Here is a 15,366-nt window from a genome sequence, read left to right on the forward strand (position 1 = left end):
AGACATAATGTGAAAAAATTTCTGTTGATCCTTCTAATCTTTGTTTTCACGTCTCTACCTGTTTACGTAATTCCTTCTGTACTTTGTTTCTACTTGCACTGCTTGAGATTAGCAATAAATTTCTAAGCTGAGTGGTTCAGACAGTGTGTGCTGGTCTTCTGAGCCCAAGTTGGTGGGTTGTTATCCCAACTTAGTGATATTTGAAGGTGTTCAAATATGCTAGCCTCCTGCCGGTACGTAAAAGACCACCTTCAGGACATATTCCTTCCACCTTGGCATCCTCGAAATCCATAAAAGTAGTTAGTGGGGCCTGAAATCAGTTAACACCATTGTAGTAATCAATTTATAACATCTCTGGTTTGTCAGAATACTGGGCCAGCCATGTGATGAATGAAAAGGATCTTCTGTTTATCCTAGTTACTTCTGGGGACAATGGAGGTACTCTGGCTCATTTTTAATTCAGCCTGTGGTTCAAAGCCGAGTGCTTTTCAGATGCATCATGGTTTATCGAATGAAAATTTGACTTAATTATCAATAGGATTGACATTATAGTTATTTGGATGGAAGCCACTGGCCTGAACATGGGCCCTAGAATGTTATGTAAAATATTTCTTAGAAGTCTAGTTTTGTAATCTAAGTAATTGTATTCTAAAATCATGCATAAAACCTAATAACATCATGGGGTCTGCTCAATGCTTATCATCATCTTCAGACAGATGAATCACATCAACAGCATCATATGCCCTCGCTCAGTATGAAACTAAATTGAATCCCAGCAACTCTCAGCCAACATTCTGATGGTGAAATTTTTTTCCACCAGTGGGACTTGAACCAAGTAACCATAGTGTCAGACCATACAGATTTGACATCTTAGCAGTCAAGGAAACCAAACCAAACTCCATGGCGCAACAGCCCCGAAGAGTCTTGGCTTACCAAGCGACCCCTGCTCAACACGACAAATACTCTTGGCCATTATTCTTGACCAGGGCAGCCATCTCACCGTCACATGGCTCTTCAGTTGTAATCACGTAGGCTGAGTGGACCTCGAACCAGCCCTTAGATCCAGGTTAAAATCCCTGACCTGGCCGGGAATTGAACCCGGGGCTTCCGGGCCCCCTATACTGCGGGGCCGGCCAATCAAGGAAACCGGTTGGGCAGAAATCAAGTAACGAATACTTAAAAGAATATTGTCTTATGTTCTGTAATGCACATTTATTATTTCAACATTCGTCTGTCTTTTTGGATATGTACTGTGAAAGGAATTCCCATATTTCCTGGTATACATCTTGCATTCTTTTTCCTGAAAATATAAGCTTAAAAATCGGGTTGCGGGGTATATGCAGCAAGTTAGTAAGTCAAACTAACAGTTGTTTCCTCCCTATCACACAGTCACCCTACGACATGCTGTGTTGGTGCAGTTCAAAAATAATTACTCACGATTTTGCATAATAGATTGTATTTTGTTATGATCAGTTTTTAACAACAGTGTGCAAGTTTGTAGGATTCCTCTTTATAGGTCGGGCTCACTTTTGGTTACCCTGCTTTGTCTCTGTTTCACATGCTTCAAATTACAACATTTCGTATAAAACACCATATACGGCTATCATTTAATTTTCAACCTTCGGAAACTTTTTTTTTTTTTTGCCTGTAGCATACATTAAACGCAGTCACGTTGAGTTCTCAGCCGGCAGCACTTTTACTGTATTTCTTTGCAAATTGAATCCCTCGAATTTTAGAACTTCCCATAAAACTTCAATGCTTCTCCAGAATTCAGCTATAAGTGAAGTCATACTGGAAAGCAAATTACAGCACATAATGTACTGGACTCTATCTTATACCTTACATCTCGCACATGCTGTATACTGATGTACTGAAATTGCGGCTACTTGAACAATGCCTCATCCCATATAGCTTGTTAAGTCTGGAAATACCCTAGGATCTGAAATTACCTACCTGCCTTCCACCAAACAAGTAAAGAGAGTTACTGCAACTAAGGGGAAGATTGTAGGACACATTTCAACCTCCAGCCGAGAGCAGATATGCATACCGCAGGGTGTACCTAGTCATATTTAAGTCTTACTTATGATGCATGGAGAAAAACCAATGTGAGTTATAAGTGGGGATTATTTTGCTCCTTCATTTTGGTATAAGAAATTAGAGCATGTAATCTGCACACAAGTGAGATATACACGAGCAAGTGTGGTACTTTTGATCCAAGAATTTCAAGGAGTTTTCTTTAAAAAAAATCAGGTAACAAATAATCAGGGATTTTGTAATTGGTTGGATATGTGGGAGCAAAGAAAAAACTAAACAAAATGCTTCAATGTGCAAATTATAATATTGAAGATATAGACACCAAAGAATGAAAATCCTGTTTTCCAACAACTCATTATACAGGAAAAGTAAAGAAACCACTTTTCTTTAGACTCCTAAGCCTCTCTCATTGGATTTATTGATAATTATGATGCATAACATCTTAGAAACATACAGAATGTTTTGTTAATAAGCCTATTATTGAAATAAGAGTTTTTCAAACTTTCATGATTAAGGGTTATGAGGTTTTCATTAAATTTCAATGCATTTTCAGAAACTGTGGTGTAACTAATGTTGCATAAAAAGAGCAAATATTAATTTTTACTTGAAAATATTACTGCAACAGGTAATTTGACAACTTGATCTTTCATTAGATATTTTATTGAATAAGCATTATTACGGACAAGCGAGTCTAAAATATGTAATCATTTCCAATGTTCAAAAAGTATTTTACACTTTATTATGCCCTCAGAGATAAATGTGGTATGGTCACTGGAGGATAGTGTACTTCAGTGTTCCTATTTTTTGTCATTGAGCAGCTTGATACAATGTTTTCAGCATTTGGTCCCAATATCTCAATTTCAGAAAAATTCTGACTTACAAGGTTTTCATTCTTAGATGTCAGTATCTTCGTTTTGTTCCATGTTATATTTTCACATGATCATAAAGACTTTTTCTCTTGATCTTTTTACTAGTTTGGAGAGGAATCTCGTCATCTAATGTGCCTCAATCCTTTCATCATCGAATGCCACAAGAAGTTCAAGAAGTTCTTTCGTAGTTGCTGTGAAGTCGAAGAATTGGAGAGTCATTTCAGTATTCACCAATATTCAGAAGCCACGCTCATTTCAAGACCTGTTATATATATAACAATAGAGGTATTTATTTTTATATTAAACTTTGTAAAGTTTTATTTTTATTTTTATATTTTAATAAGGGAATTCTCGAGTTGTTTACTGGAACTTAGCCATGTATAAAAGGCAAGCCCCAAGAAAGTTTTGACACATTACAAGGATGGTTGAAGAAATGAAGCCAAAGCAGGTGTTTGAGGCCAAGTACAAAGGTACTCAAAGAAGAGTGACCCCGGAAGGAAAAGATCCAGTGAGTCATAGAGCTGGCAGGGGGTAAGCCAGGTAACTTGCTGAAGATCAGAAACGGGTACAGAAAGCAGGTGGTAGACCTGCCACTGAGAGGCAGAACAAACAGTTAAAGAAGATATTCTTAGTGACCTGCTTAAATTCTTCTTCCTCTCCTCTGTTGCTGCTGTTTTGGGTCATCAGTCCATAGAATGGTTTCATGTAGACCTGCATGCCACCCTATTATGTGCTAAACTTTTCATTTTTACATAATTATTGTATCCTACATACAGTACACTCTAATCTGTTTCTAATATTCATACCTTGATTTACCCCTACGGTTTTTACCACCTACACTTCCCTCATAAACCAAGTGAACAAGTCGTGGGTGTCTTAAGATGTGTCCTCTCATTCAATCGCTTCTTGTCAAATTTCACCAAATCGTTCTCCTCTTACCAGTTCGATTCAGTATCTTTTCATTCATGTTTTGATCTACCCACAATCAGCCTTCTTTTATAACACCACAATACAAAAGCTTCTATTCTCTTTCTTTCTGAACTATATCGTCCATATTTCATATAACACAACGTTCCAGATGAAAGTCTTAAGAACATCTAATTTGTATATCAGTGTTTGAACTGGGCAAATTTCTTTTTCTTAAGAAAGGCCTTCCTTGCTTGTGCTAGTCTGCATTTTATGTCCTCCTTACTTATGTCATCATTAGTTATTACACTACCCAAGTAATAATGTTCGTCTACTTCCTTTAAGACTTCATTTCCTAATCTAATATTTTCTGCATCACCTGATTTTTTTCGACTGCACTCCATTACTACTTTCTAATTTTTTTATTTTAATCTTCTACTAATTCTCCAAGACTAAGTCCATAGGAAAAATAATAGTAATCCACCAGCTGTAAAAATCATATAACCTCCTTTCACTTGAGAATTGTACTGTATCTTGCCTGTAATTATCTATGTATATGTATCTTCCAATAACCTCCTTTCACTTGAGAATTGTACTGTATCTTGCCTGTAATTATCTATGTATATGTATCTTCCAGGTGTATCTATTAGAGCATAGTAGGATAAAATAGTACTACTAATAGTACTACTAAGGGGAACAATTTTATGTAAATAATGTGTTGTTTTACTTTGGCTTATTTTCAAATAGTTTTTTAAAAGGACATTGGGTTATACCAATTTTCAATTTCTGAACGATGAATTTTGCAATCTTTCATGTGACTTTTGGCTGAAGAAGTCTGAACTGAGACGAAACATGTCCCAAAATATATTTAATATGTTTTTATATTAAATAGTTTTCACTTGTGAAGTGATGTGTATTGATTGGGTGGACCATCAACCTGACATTGTTTTTTATTTTAACTGTATCTATACGGATCTATAAGATGAAGTTCATAAATTGTACTAAGTGATATGTTCCGAGCTGTTAGTGGAGAGGTGACGTGGAATGACATTAGTAGACAAATAAGTTTGAGTGGTGTCTTTAAAAGTAGGAAAGATCACAATATGAAGATTAAGTTGGAATTCAAGAGGACATATTGGGGCAAATTAAGGGGAGTTAGGGATTGGAATAACTTACCAAGGGAGATGTTCAATAAATTTCCAATTTCTTTGAAATCATTCAAGAAAAGGCTAGGAAAACAACAGATAGGGAATCTGCCACTTTGGCGACTGCCCTAAATGCAGATCAGTAGTGATTATGTGATTCTGATATTCTGCAGACTCAGATAAAATAAAAATATCATTGACAAATGTCAGAGTTTTGATTTCTTCTCTTTGAATTGTGATTCCTTTTCCAAATTCCCCTTTGATTTCCTTAACCATCTGTTTTGTACAGTCATTCAAAAAGAGAGAAGACAAACTGCAGCCTTGCCTCATTCCTTTCTGGATTGCTGATTCATTTTCATAGCCTTCGATTCTTATCACTACAGGCTGATTTTTGTGCAGATTGTATATAATTCTTCTTTCTTGGTATATGATCCCGATTACCTTCAGAATCTAAAATAGCTTGGCCCAATCAACATTATCGAATGCCTTTTCTAGATCAATGAATACCATGTACAATGGTTTGTCTTTCTTAATTCGATCCTGTAAGATCAGACGTAAGGTCAGGGTTGCTTCACATGTTCCTACATTTTGTCTGAATCCAAACTGATCATCTCCCAACTCGGCTTCAGGTTGTCTTTCCGTTCTGTGTTAAAATGTTGCAAGCATGTGATACAAAACTAATCGTGCGTTAGTTCTCACTCTTGTCAGAACCTGCTTTCTTGGGAGTGGGTATAACTACATTCTAAAATTGAATGACACTTCTGTATCATACATCATTTTCACTAAATGCAACAACCTCCGTATATTGGTTTCTCATAAGGCAGTTGGTAGTTCTAAGGGTATTCCATCAATTCCAGGTGTCTTGTTCCTATTTTGGTATTTCAAAGCTCTGTTGAATTCTGACCTCGAAAATTGTTCTCCCATTTCATCAGCATCAACAGCCTCTCTTCTTCCAGAACCTTATCATCTAGTTCTTCCCCTTGATACAGCTGTTGGTTATGTTCCTGCTATCTTTCTGTTGTGTCTTCTCTTCCTGGAAGTGGTTTTCCATCCGGGCTGTTAATATCCATACAGCTAGTTTCCTTCTCTCCAATATTCATACAGCTAGTTTTTTTTTTCCCCAAAGGTTTCCTTGATTTTCTTGTATTCAGCATCTAGCATTCCTACAACCTTAAACATCTTTGCACTTCTTTCAACCATTCTTCCTTAGCTGTCTCTTCACTTTATCTCTACTTATTCTTTAATCGCTTGTATTCTTTTTTGCACTCATTTTTTGCCTTCCTTTATTTCCGCCGTTCATCAATCTTCCGGGTTATCCACTGGTTCTTACTTGATCTTACCTCTTTTCCTAACTTTTCTTCAGCAGCTTTACTGATCTCATTCATTACAACTGTCCTCTGTTCATGTACTGTGTTTCCTTCAGCCTTTTTATTTAGTCCTACTGCGATGTATTCATTGAAACAATCCTTCACACTAGTTTTCTTTCAGCTTATCTAGATCCCATCTTCTTGTACTCCTTCAGTTTCTTCAACTTCAGACAATATTTCATTACCACCAAGTTATGATCAGAGTCAACATCTCCTTGGAAGGTCTTGCAATCCAGCACTTGGTTTCTGAAGGTCTATCTAACTATAATGAACGCTATTTGATACCTTCCTGGGTCTTGCCAATGTATTCAGCTGTCATTTGTAGTGTTTGAGCCAAGTATTAGCAAGGACTACGTTATGATACGTGCAGAATTCAACGAGCCGACTTCCTCTATCATTCCTTTGTCCCAGTCCAAATTCTCCTACAGCATTATCTTATCTTCCTTGGTTTACCACTGCATTCCAGTTGCCCATCACAATTAGATTATCATCTCTTTTTATATATTGTATTAAATGTTCTATTGCTTCAAATATTCGTTTGATTTGCTGAACTAGTACGCATATACTGTAGACCTGCACTGTTGTGGTGGACATTAGCTTAGGGTCTGTCTTGACAAGAATAATCATTTCACTATGCTGGTCATAGTAGCTTACCCACTGGCCTATTTTCTTATTCATTTTTAAGCCAACTCCTGCTCTTCCTGCCAATGTACTTCATTTATACCTACGTCTAACTTACGTCATATAGTTATGAAATTATGGGTTTGAGTATTGTAGTATTAATGTCTTTGAACAATTTTTAGTTGTTATAGCACATACTCAACATGGCTTTTTAACATGTCATTTGGCAGGTTCGATCCTTTCTCAGTCCAGTGGTGTTAGAATATACTGAAATGCGTCAGCCTCGTGTCGGTACATTTATTGGCACGCAAAAGAACTCCTGCGGGACAAATTTCTGACACCTCTGCGCCTCCGATAACCAAAAAGTAGTTACATGTAAAACCAATAATACTATTGTTGTTGTTATTATTATTATAATTACTATAGCCTCCATCGCTCGGGCGGTAGCACGCCGGCCTCTCACCACTGGGTTCTATAGTTCAAATCCTGGTCACTCCATGTGAGATTTGTTCTGGATAAAGGGGAGGCAGGGGAGGTTTTCCCTGTTTTCTTTCATTCTAGCAACACTCTTCAATATCACTTCATCTGTCTGTCATTAATCAGAGGAGTGCGACAGGCTTTGGCAGCCGGTACAATTCCTATTCTCGTTGCTAGATGGGGGTTTCATTCATTCCATTCTTGACCTGCTCGAGTGACTGGAAACTGGCTGTGGATTTTTCATTACTTGCAAAAAGTAAAGTGCAAGACCGTAACGGGTCACATGGCCCAATACTTGGAAGGAAGATGATGATGATGATTATGATTAATAACATGATTGGCCAATTTGGATCACTTGAATCATTCCACGTTCACTTTCTCATTGAATTTTTTACTGCTTGGTTCTTGTGATCAGTCCGGCGGTTTATAATTTGTTTTGATCATAACTTTCTCAATTCGCCTGAAATTGCTATAGCTCTTGTACGTATCATTTCTGCTGAATATTTGAAAGTCTCAAGAAGGATGTTAATTTCATGTTTGCTGTATTTCTTGGATACATTATCCTCCTGTCCTCTTTCCAGGATTTCTCATCTCATCACTAGTTGGCGTTAAATGCAATTTCTCAGCAGTCACAAGATGTGAAAGAAATAAGATATTATTTTCTTCATTGTGCTGGTGATGGGTCAATCTCTCAATATGTGGTTTGATTAGGAAGGATTCTCCAGACTCAATCAACATGCTCTTTTATTTATTAAAGTTCTGATTAATCTTCTTTCATTTTTGAGGAGCTTATCAGTTCTTTCAATTTTAACTTCTATGCAAATATATGTCAGTTGGTCTTTATATTCCTGAACACCTAAGACAGACGCAAACACAAAAATGGAAAAACATGGAAAAAGTAAACCACCAGATACAAATTATGATAGAAAACCTCTCAAACAAAATCAGAAAGCTGATTAAAGATTAAATTAAAAACGCAATGCAGCACGATACAGAACCTCTCCAACATCCCACGGCAATAGAGTTAGAAGCTACCACACAACTCGAAGAGAGCAGCATTAGGAGAGATGAGGACATTGATGGCTTTACCATAAAATAGGGGAGAAGACGCAGAGAAAAACAGTCTCTAGAAGGAAACGCAGAGACAAACAGAACCGGCAACAACCCCATAACCAGAAACCCCACGGAAGCAGAAGACCGACAAAACATGAAGACAGGCGAACACCAAAGACAAACAAATCAAAGAGACCGACAACCCAGAAACTTACAAGTCGCCAGCAGAACACCGACCCCCCTCTCTAAAATAGGAAGAGGAGAAAAGACAAGTAGACTAAAGCCTGCAGTGAAACTATACTGGCTTTTTCTGGGTCGCCTGGATGAGAGGACCACACCCAAAGACATCACGGAACACCTAAAAGAGAAAGGCATCAAGGAAGTAAAAGAATGCATGGAATTAAATACTAGAGGAAGAAACAAATGCTTCAAACTTGCAGTCGACGAACGCATCAGACACGAAGTTGAGAGGGAGGAATTATGGCCTAAAGGAGTAATCTTCCTACCATATCAATTTTGCAATTGAGTACAATCAAAGAAGAAAAGAGTTACATCAAAATCACGTTATGGAACGTGAAAGGACTAAAATCTCTTATAAATATTTTACCAGACAATATAATATCCAGTAATGAGATTCTGATCTTCTGCGAAACCATTTTACAAGAACCTTGGAACATACATGGTTTCCACGCCGCACATGCCCTGGCCAAAGCCGGGCCAAAAGGAAGACCATCAGGTGGAGTCTCATGCTACTACAATCCAGCACTAGGACAAGCGACTCACATAGAGACAAGAGAAAATACCGTAATAGTACAATTTAAAAAATCTTCAAATCGTAGGAATTTATATAAGACCCCAGTGCTCAGCAGACGAAGTGATAGAAATCGTAATGACTGCACTGAACGAAACTGACCCAGAGATTCCAACCCTGCTGGCAGGAGATCTAAACTGCCGAATAGACAGACCGAACAACAAATCAGAGGCACTATTTGAACTACTGGAAAAGGAAGGCTTCATCCCCAGCAACAAAGCACAGGATAAAACATACATCTCCCACGACGGCTCGAACACTATAGACCTTATATTCTACCGCGGAAACGACCTAAAGCTCAAAACCATAACTACCACCACTGAGTCAGCAGGCACACTTATAAGGAAACATCTCCCAGTAAGAGCAGAATTCCAGATAATATCGACGGAGAGAACCACACAAAATGAGCAGCGATGGACGCCAAGAAAAATAGTTCCTGATCTATTAGTTCAGAACATAAACGTGAAAGAAATACTGAACACAACAGAAGGGGCAACATTGATCTTGCACTGAGGAACCTAACTGAATCTCTGATGCAGTCTGCATCCCCAAAACCAACAAAGAGGAAAAGTAAACCCTGGTTCGATAGTGAATGCTACACAGCACGGAACCTGGTCCTGGAAAAACTGAATGACCTGAAAAAGATAGACACAAACGACGACACTCAAAGGTTCAAATATGTACACGCGAGAACGAGATATATCTCGCTCCTGAAGGCTAAGAAATAACAGTATGCCCAGGCGAAAGAAGAAGAATTAATACGAGAAGCAGAAGCAAAACCCTACAAAGTCCTAGAGCCACGGAGAACCAAGGTGACCCCAAGTATCTCAATGACAATATGGGAAAACCCACTTCGCAAATATACTTCAGAAGAACAACATGCAATTCCATGCAAAAGGAAGTACCCCGCTAACGGAAGAAGAAAGAATAACAGAAGACAAAGTTTGGTAAGGAATGGAAAAGAGCAAACCTCGAAAAGCAGCTGGCCCAGACAATATCTCGAACGACCTGATGAAAGGATCAGTGATATATACCATTAAGTTATGGACAGCCCTATACAACAAGTGCCTAGAAATCATGGACACCCCTGCAGTATGGAGAGAATCGACGGTCAAGGTGATCTACAAAGGGAAAGGACCACAGAACACCCCAGAATCCTACAGACGGATAGCCCTGGAATGTGCACCATTCAAGATAATGAACAATATCTTATTCAAAAAGACCCATGACAACATAATGGCAGTTATACCTCGGGAACAGTACGGCTTTACTCCCGGAAGATCGATACAAGCGGTGGGACACGTACTCCAATTCATAAGCGAAGCCCTGGCTAAACCCAAAGGCCATGCATATGCAGCATTCATTGATTACAAACAAGCTTTTGACGGGGTAAACAGGGATAGAATACTGGAAAAACTAAAGCCTGTGTTAGACAAAGAAAGTCAGATCTTTAAGTTCATAGCAAGCATCCTCCGAGAAAATACAATCAGAATCCACAATGGCCTAATCCAGTCCAAAGGATTCCAGCAAACAAACGGAGTACTCCAGGGAGATCCTATAAGCCCCATTATGTTTAACGTACTTACCCATGATGTGATACAAAGGATACAAACAGAAGAAGTGAGGATGTGGTTGTACACTGATGACATGATCCTGCTCTCAGAAAGAAGAGAGCCCCTGCAAGAAGCCATAAACAAATTGGAAGAGTGGTCCCAAGAAAATGACCTAGTTTTAAATAGGGAAAAGACAAAAATAATGAAATTCAGAAAAGGAGGAAATTTGGCAAACACTGATAGATTCACTTGCAGGGAAGAAGTACTAGAAATAGTCAAAAGCTACAAGTACCTTGGACTCACACTGCAAGTGACAGGACATGCCTTTTCCAAGCACATTGAAGACAGAGCTGTAAGAGCAATAAAGGCGACTTTCGAGATAAAGAAACTGAATCTACTATCCGTCACAACAGCCCTGAGACTATTCGACATAAAGATTGCTCCCATTGCCTCGTACAGCATACAGCTTATATGGAACCACTTCACATACTCGAATCTGAAGCGATTAGAGGGAATTAAAACAGCCTACCTGAAAAGAATGCTCTGTGTCTCAAAATACACGCAAAACAGAAAAACGTATATCCTGGCAGACACAACCTTCTTTATAGAAGACCTGATGAAAGCCCATAATCTGATACCAACACCACAAAGCACCAGATTCCTAGAAGACATGCGACAAAAAGCGAGGGACATCAATCCTGGACTCCTCACCACCCCAGCGATGACAAGCAACAAATGGAAAAAGGCCAACTACCAACTGCGCCATTTATATACGAGAGTGGAAGCCCACGGACTACATCACCGAATATGTTCAACCAAGGGATACCACAGCCCCATTGACAGATGTTAGTGCACCATATGTGGAGGACCTTGCAACACGTATCATATCATTGAGTGCAGAGACAGTACATTGACTTCGTCACACTATGGAAATGATGTTAATATTTATTTATAAAAGAACATCTGTCCATTCCTGATGGACACAAGGGTGTCTAGAAGAAACTGGCACAAATACAGAAATATAAATACTTAAAATTGCACTCTCCGTTTATAATCTACCGACACATTGCTTGAAAAAGTGCCATACCAATGGTAACACAAAATATTAAGCAAGTCTTCCAAAATATTCTTACAAATGTCATCCATCTCATTTTCATTTATGCTGAATTCTTTCAGGATAGCTATCACATGCTAGAAAGCTGTTCCTTGAGATCTGAAAAAGACCCTTTAACACCTATGCCTTTGTGTTCAGGTTATATCGCTCATGAAGTGAGGTATGCATGGTAAATAGCCTTCTCATCAACACAAACTGCTTGCTTGTTGTCCTGTTCCATTCGCATCTTTAGGTGTAAGATTTGTTAATACAGATTGTATCAGCTCAACGATTACTGCCATCCGTGAAGCATAGTGGATCACCTCATAAACCTCCCAATGCAATTTTCTTAGTGCTGTGACTGTTGAAGGACACGCTCTATGATGGCGAGAGTTTCTCAGCAATTCTCCACTCGAACATTTCCCCAGCATGTCTCCAGTTTTCACATCCGGGTTGTTTGTGTAATATTGTGTGATATTGTGTGTTGGGTCCTGCTGGGTACTGCTCTCACCCATGAGATGTTATCAGACACTGATGGAATTAGCTCATTCTAGGTATACTAAAAATCTTTCCTGCTGTTTATCCGTGTATCAACCTTGAGATGTTGCCCGTATATTTCAACTCCTTTCCCTTAATGGGGAAGGTTAACACCATGCTTCATAACATCATTCCTCATCTTGTTCCATATCCCATGTCTGGACTTTAATATTGTGTCCTCCGCATCCTCTTCTAAACTAGTAATGATTTTAGTCTGTTCATGATATATATCATGGGTTTATGCCGTGTGATGAACTATATAAACACACCTGACACGTTTCAAAAGGAACCGTGTCTTTTTACTGGAGCTGTAAGAAGAACGGCACGGTTCCTTCTGAAATGTGTTGACAGTGTTTATATAGTTCATTACACGGCATAAACTGAAAATATACATCATGATTAGTTACATGGGCCGTGAAAGTCTAAATGATAATTTTAATCTGGTTGAACACAATTTCATCTTTGAAAGTTCATAGCGATATTGTGACAATGTCAGCCATTTTAACAGGCGGTCTTGGGTGGAGCAAATCAGCCTGGCTTCCAGCGGCATGTGACATGGCCCATCCTTCTCAACACTGCAGGCAGTCAAAGGCAAGTCAAGCACGCGTTGGTCGCCATTTCTCCCACTACTGACATCACTATATGATCTCAGCGCAGGCCTACCCAGTAGTGTGAGAGGAACCCGGATCTCTCCGATTCCTAAGATTTCCTGGAAGTTTCGACTCTTGCGAAGTATCTAGAAGAGCTGGTCTCCCTACATAAGTCAGGTCGAATGAGCCTGAGACGGTTCAGTGTGAGTTCAGTCAGTGATCAAGATTAAGAAGTGCAATTCTTTCAGCAATATATAACTTGTATAAATTAGAATTGTAAGAAAGATGGGTGCAAGTACAGTTGAATGTGAGTGAATGCGTGCACGTGTGGGAGTGGTTGTGGATTATTGCGTATACAGGGGTATGATTGAGAGTAAAAATGGCTGGGTCTTCTTACTCTAATATGTATAGAATAAATCAAAATAATACCTATTTACCCGAATAATGCTCGCACCCTCATTTTAGGAAGGCTCATTTTGAAAAAAAATTAAATGAACTAAAATTTCTTCCATCGAAAAAGTAACGCAGGCATAAACAAACATTTCGTATCACTCCGCGAGGTGCACGTGGTCTTTACGCAAATATGAACATGTAAATTTACGGATATAGCTGCTTTGCCTGAGATGATAAAAATACATTATCACTGCTATGAAATACATCTTCCATGAAAATGAGCAAGTAGGCGTACGTTTTTTTCATAGAGTTATATCTTGAATTCCAAAGCGATGACCTATATTTTTTTGTGGGCTTGAAAGTTTCCTGATAGTCTAAATTAATTTTTAACACCAAACCCCGAGAAAGTGTTGAGGGAAATTTTCGAGATATTAGGGAAGGTATGTGGACGGGCCAGTTCTGTTCACAGGCCGGTACTACATGTGAGTGCTATCTCCTTTGAGGCGTGAAGGCCTCTGAACGCCTGCTGCTGCATGCTTACAAAATACACTCTAAATACTACTTTCCTCGCCTGTCAATACAATACTTGTCTTTTTGCTCCTCCTGGATTCATCGTACACACACAAATAATTCCCTAAATTCGTTGATTATCTTCTTCTTTTCCTGCCGCTTTTTCCCACACCTGTGGGGTTGCGGGTGCGAACTGCGTCGCACATGTGGATTTGGCCCTGTTTTACGGCCGGATGCCCTTCCTGACGCCAACCCTCTATGGAGGGATGTAAGCACTATTGCGTGTTTCTGTGGTGGTTGGTAGTGTAGTATGTTGTCTGAGTATGATGAGGAGAGTGTTGGGACGGACATATACACCCAGTCCCCGAGCCAGAAGAATTAATCAGAAGCGATTAAAATCCCCGACCCGGCCGGGAATCGAACCCGGGACCCTCTGAACCGAAGGCCAGTACGCTGACCATTCAGCCAACGAGTCGGACAAATTCGTTGATTATGATATTTACAAATAAAACTTGAAAAACATTCACTCGTGACCCGCAGAAAACAGGCACTTCTTACTGAAATGATTCTATTGGCTCTGCGGAAAACACGTCATACTACAAAGCGAGCGAATGTTACTGCGCAGCCCTCTTCACACCGCCTTCCCAGCTGCGTTCTACTCTAGAATCCTCTCCTAAATTACTTACAAGTTCATCACACTCCACGTATAAAACACTTCTCACACGAGGTCTCTGTTTACTGGACAGTAACACGACCGGTGGTGGATAATTCTTTTTGTGCAATGTAAATACTTAGACACACCGGCGAAATCTGATGTTATTTTTGCGATACAGTAAAACATCGTTAATTCAAAGTCTTTGTAATACAGAAATCGGACTTCCAATTACGTGATTTCGAATTAACAACCATCTTGTAATTCAGAAATGCCAACCCTCTCCAATTTTCGCAGATTCTGCTTTTCCGCGTTCTGCCTGCTGCGTGATATTGTGGCGTACCTTAAAACTCTGAATACAAAAGAATTACAATTTCACTCTATTTTCAAGTATGAACCACACTATAGACACACCGAAATGAGTGAAAGTGCGGAAAGCTACCCCTGCACGTTCCGGAAGACGCGTTCTATCGTGTCGCGGAGAAATTTTGAATTTAAATTACTCTGTAAAATACTGTACTATTTAAAAAAAATTAAAGTCAGTTTAGAATTAAAAGTCTGAATTGCTTTCCGTTTAAATATGACATATGGGGACAGTTATCTTCCATCTACTGTTGCACAAAGCATAACTGTACACTCGCCATCGAAAACTAGGTGAGCCAGGAACGTGTTGGCAACCTTGACGCAAATAAAACCCGCACCCCAATTTCGTGCATCAAATTTTTTTTTTTTTAAATGCGGGGATTATTTGCTTA

General features: G+C 39.1%; 1 protein-coding gene across 1 annotated transcript in view; it reads left to right on the forward strand.

Moving 5' to 3' along the window:
- LOC136864220 (ras GTPase-activating-like protein IQGAP1) overlaps positions 1-15,366 on the forward strand; it is a 565,781-nt gene that overhangs the window by 449,741 nt on the left and 100,674 nt on the right. Inside the window, exon 30 of the mRNA XM_068226153.1 lies at positions 3,009-3,188. Coding sequence (XP_068082254.1) covers positions 3,009-3,188 — 180 coding nt within the window. The remainder of the gene's footprint in view (positions 1-3,008; positions 3,189-15,366) is intronic.

This window comes from Anabrus simplex, chromosome 1 (assembly GCF_040414725.1).
Source record: "Anabrus simplex isolate iqAnaSimp1 chromosome 1, ASM4041472v1, whole genome shotgun sequence".
Taxonomy (NCBI): domain Eukaryota; kingdom Metazoa; phylum Arthropoda; class Insecta; order Orthoptera; family Tettigoniidae; genus Anabrus; species Anabrus simplex.